This window comes from Cebus imitator, unplaced genomic scaffold (assembly GCF_001604975.1).
Source record: "Cebus imitator isolate Cc_AM_T3 unplaced genomic scaffold, Cebus_imitator-1.0 Scaffold228, whole genome shotgun sequence".
Lineage (NCBI taxonomy): Eukaryota > Metazoa > Chordata > Mammalia > Primates > Cebidae > Cebus > Cebus imitator.
In genome coordinates this window covers 2,927,155-2,930,952 of record NW_016107543.1, presented here as the reverse complement: position 1 = coordinate 2,930,952, position 3,798 = coordinate 2,927,155, and the positions used below count along the sequence as shown (strand labels likewise).

Here is a 3,798-nt window from a genome sequence, read left to right as displayed (position 1 = left end):
AAAAAAAAAAAAAAAAAAAAAAAAACACCAACAACAACCACATAAATAGCTTGGTCAAGGCAGGAATCACTGAGAAGGGATCAATTAAGTGAAGGCTTGAAGGAGGTGGGGAGAACAGTGTTCTGGACAGAGGGGGCAGCCAGTGCAAAGGCTCTGAGGAAGAGCATGCTGGGCACACCAGGCAGGCCAGTGGGGCTGAGGGGCAAGAGGTGGTGACATTTAGAAGGTCAAAATGGGGCAGATCATATTGGGCCTTATGAGTTATTCTAAGGACTTTGCCTTTCCTTGAGGAAAATGGGAAGCCACTCCAGGTTTTGGGCAAAGAAGTAAAATGTTTTCTAGCCTGTTCCTCCAGCCCTAACCCACCCTCAGTCCTAGGTTGATGTGGGGTGAAGGGAAGAGGCTAACAGCCCGGCAGTGACTTACTTCTTCATCTAGCATCAGCGTCTCTCCCACACCCCTCATGTGGCGCAGGGCATGGGAACCACTGCCCCTCTTTCCTGCTTACGTCTACCGGTTCATTGCCCTGTGCAGGTCCACAACTGTGTGCCTGTGACTGACCAAGTCTCTGACCCCGAGGGCCCCAAGTGAGAGCCTTGGTCGCCTGTACCTGCGCACCACATCCAGCTTGTCCAGGAACTCATAGACCCGGGCGTGATAATAGTAACATTTTGCGGCCACAAGGTCTAGGGCCCGGCGATTCTGAGTACTGATCTTTTGCATCAGGTCATCAGAGATCTTCTGTGCCTGGGGAAGCCAAAAGAGAGTCAAGTGGTAGTAGTTCCTCAAAAGGATAAACATGGACTTATCATTTGAGCTAGCAATTCCCATCCTAGATATGCAGCCAAGAGAACTGGAAACTTAAGTTCACATAAAAGCATGTACACGAATGTTCACAGAAGCATTATTCATAATAACCAAAAAGTATTCATAATAACCAAGTGCTTAGCAGCTGATGAACAGATAAATAAAACGTGGCCTATCCACATGATGGAATATTACTCAGCCTTGAGAAGGAATGAAGTACTGACACACACTATAACATGGATCAACCTTGAAAACATGATGCTTAGTGAAGAAAGCCAGAGACAAAGGACACATCATGTGTAATTCAATTTACATGAAATGTCCAGAGTGAGCAAATCCTCAACAGAGACACAGGGCGGATCAGTAGTTGCTGGGGGCTGGGTAAGGGGAAATGAAAAGTGACTACTAATAGGTATGGTGTTTCTTTTTGGGGTGATGAAAATGTTCTGGAATTAGGGATGATGGATATACAACTTTGTGAATATATCAAAACCCTCTAAATTGTACCCTTTAAAGGGGTGAATTACATCTCAAAAACAGCCAAGTAGAGTGCCCCGTGCCTCTCATGTAATCCCAGCTACATGAGAGGCTGAGGTGGAAGGACTACCTGAGCCCAGGAGTTCAAGACCAGCTTGGGTAACATAGCAAGACCCCATCTCCCATAAAAACAAAACAGTAGGCAGGTGCAGTGGCTCACGTCTACAAACCTAGCACTTTGGGAGGCTGAGGCTGGGGGATTACTTGAGCCCAGGGTTGGTGACCACCTTGGCAAGAAGGCAAAATCCTGTCTCTACAAAAAAATACAAAAATTAGCTACGTGTGTTGGCACACACTGTAGTCCCAGCTACTTAAGAAGCTGAGGTGGAAGGATCGCTTGAGCTAGGGAGGTCAAGGCTGCAGTGAACTGTGATTACACCACTGCACTCCAGCATAGGCAATAAAGCGAGATCTCAAAAAAAAACCTCCAACCAACCACCCACCCACCCACCAAAAACAGCGTGGTAAGGAAAGGAAAAAAAAAACAGGAAATTAAGGAGTGGGACTTATTTCTTGAGTGTGCTCCTGTGACAGTGGCCATGATGAACAAAGCAGCTGGCCCCAGCTGGGGGAGTGGAGGAAGTGCAGTATGCAATTGGAGCTATTAGTCCATAATCACAGCTACCATTTACTAAAATATCATGAAAGCTTACCATGTGCAGATCATAGTGCTAAGAATTTTCAAACAAATTATTTTATGTAATGCTAACCATCTTGTAAGGTAGTTACTGTTTTCCCCATTTTACATATAGTGGGGAGAAATTTTTTTTTCTTTTTGAGACAGAGTTTGGCTCTTGTTGCCCAGGCTGGAGTGCAATGCCGCAATCTCGGCTCACCACAACCTCTGCCTCCCAGGTTCAAGTGATTCTCCTGTCTCAGCCTCCCAAGTAGCTGGGACTACAGGCATGTGCCACCACGCCCAGCTAATTTTGTATTTTTAGTAGAGATGGTGTTTCTCCATGTTGGTCAGGCTGGTCTTGAACTCCCAACCTCAGGTGATCTGCCTGTCTCGGTCTCCCAAAGTGTTGGGATTACAGGCATGAGCCACTGCACCTGGCCAGCTGGGAGAAATTAATTTGCCTAGGGTACAGCTGGGATTGGAACCCAGGTCCTCTGTCTCCAAATGCCCCTACTTTTCCCTAAAGAATGTAATATGCTGGTATCAACCACTGACCGGTACAGCATGACCACTGCAAGCCCTGTCCCACAGTGCCCAGAGCAGGAGTGGATTTTCCCGGGATGTGGGGTAAGCACATGCCTCTATGGGGAAAGAGTGTGGGGGATAGTTCTAAAGAACCCAGTGATTATTTCCACTTTTTCACCAGGGACGATCTCCCTGCCAAACCCCTTGCATCACTTGGGGCTTGTGACCCGTGGATACCTCTTTGTAGCGCTTGCTATTCATCATGAAGATGACCATGAGGAGCTGGAGATAGGCTTCCACTTCAGGCAGGAGGGGTGCTGATGCAGCTTTTCCTGTGCGGGGACGGAACTGTAAATCAGCCTCTGTGTCCATGGGCTAGGAGAGGACATGGAAAAGCTCAGTCAAATCAAGTCACCAAGAATTTATTAAGCATCTGCTATGTATTTTAACATACTTATTGAGTGCCTACTATGTGCCAAGATTTTGCTATGTGCTAGGGATAAAAAAATAAAGATGATAGTCTTTCCCAAAGAAATCAAGGAGGAGCTGGGTGTAGTGGCTCATGCTGGTGGTGTCAGCTACCTGGGAGATTGAGACAGGAGACTGCTAGAGGCCAGGAGTTTGAGACCAGTCTGGGCAACACAGTGAGACCCCCATCTCTCAAAAAATAAAAAAAGCAGCGGCCAGGCATGGTGGTATGCACCTGTGTTCCCAGCTACTTGGGAGGCTGAGGCAGGAGGATCGCTTAATCCCAAGAGTTTGAGGCTGCACTGGGCTATAACTGTGCCACTGTGCTTCAGCCTGGGTGACAGAGCAAGATCCCATCTCAAAAAAATAAACAAGTCAAGGAGGATGGCAATATATTAATAAACACAATAAAATGTTACAGGAGAATAATAACCTTCTTTACAGCACATAACGGGGACACGAAGGACAATGTAAGGAACATTCAAAGAGCCCAATCTAAGTAGAGAGATTAAAACACCACACCTGGAACCACTGCAAATACTACCATACAGGGCTTCATGAAATAATTCTAGAGATGCAATCAAGAATCACGAGACCAAAAAACTGTTTCTTGTGGGAACAAAGAAAATTTGGGGAAAGTCAACATATACACAAAATTTATTTTCTTTTTTTTTTCTTGGGACGGAGTTTTGCTCTTGTTACCCAGGCTGGAGTGCAATGGCGCGATCTCAGCTCACCGCAACCTCCGCCTCCTGGGTTCAGGCAATTCTCCTGCCTCAGCCTCCTGAGTAGCTGGGATTACAGGCACGTGCCACCATGCCCAGCTAATTTTTTGTATTTTT

General features: G+C 46.4%; 1 protein-coding gene across 1 annotated transcript in view; it reads right to left on the bottom strand.

The window, feature by feature from the left end:
• PSMD3 (proteasome 26S subunit, non-ATPase 3) overlaps nt 1-3,798 on the bottom strand; it is a 19,381-nt gene that overhangs the window by 10,640 nt on the left and 4,943 nt on the right. The window contains exons 3-4 of the mRNA XM_017497105.2: nt 2,726-2,863; nt 611-747 (exon numbers count right to left, since the gene is read on the bottom strand). Coding sequence (XP_017352594.1) covers nt 611-747; nt 2,726-2,863 — 275 coding nt within the window. The remainder of the gene's footprint in view (nt 1-610; nt 748-2,725; nt 2,864-3,798) is intronic.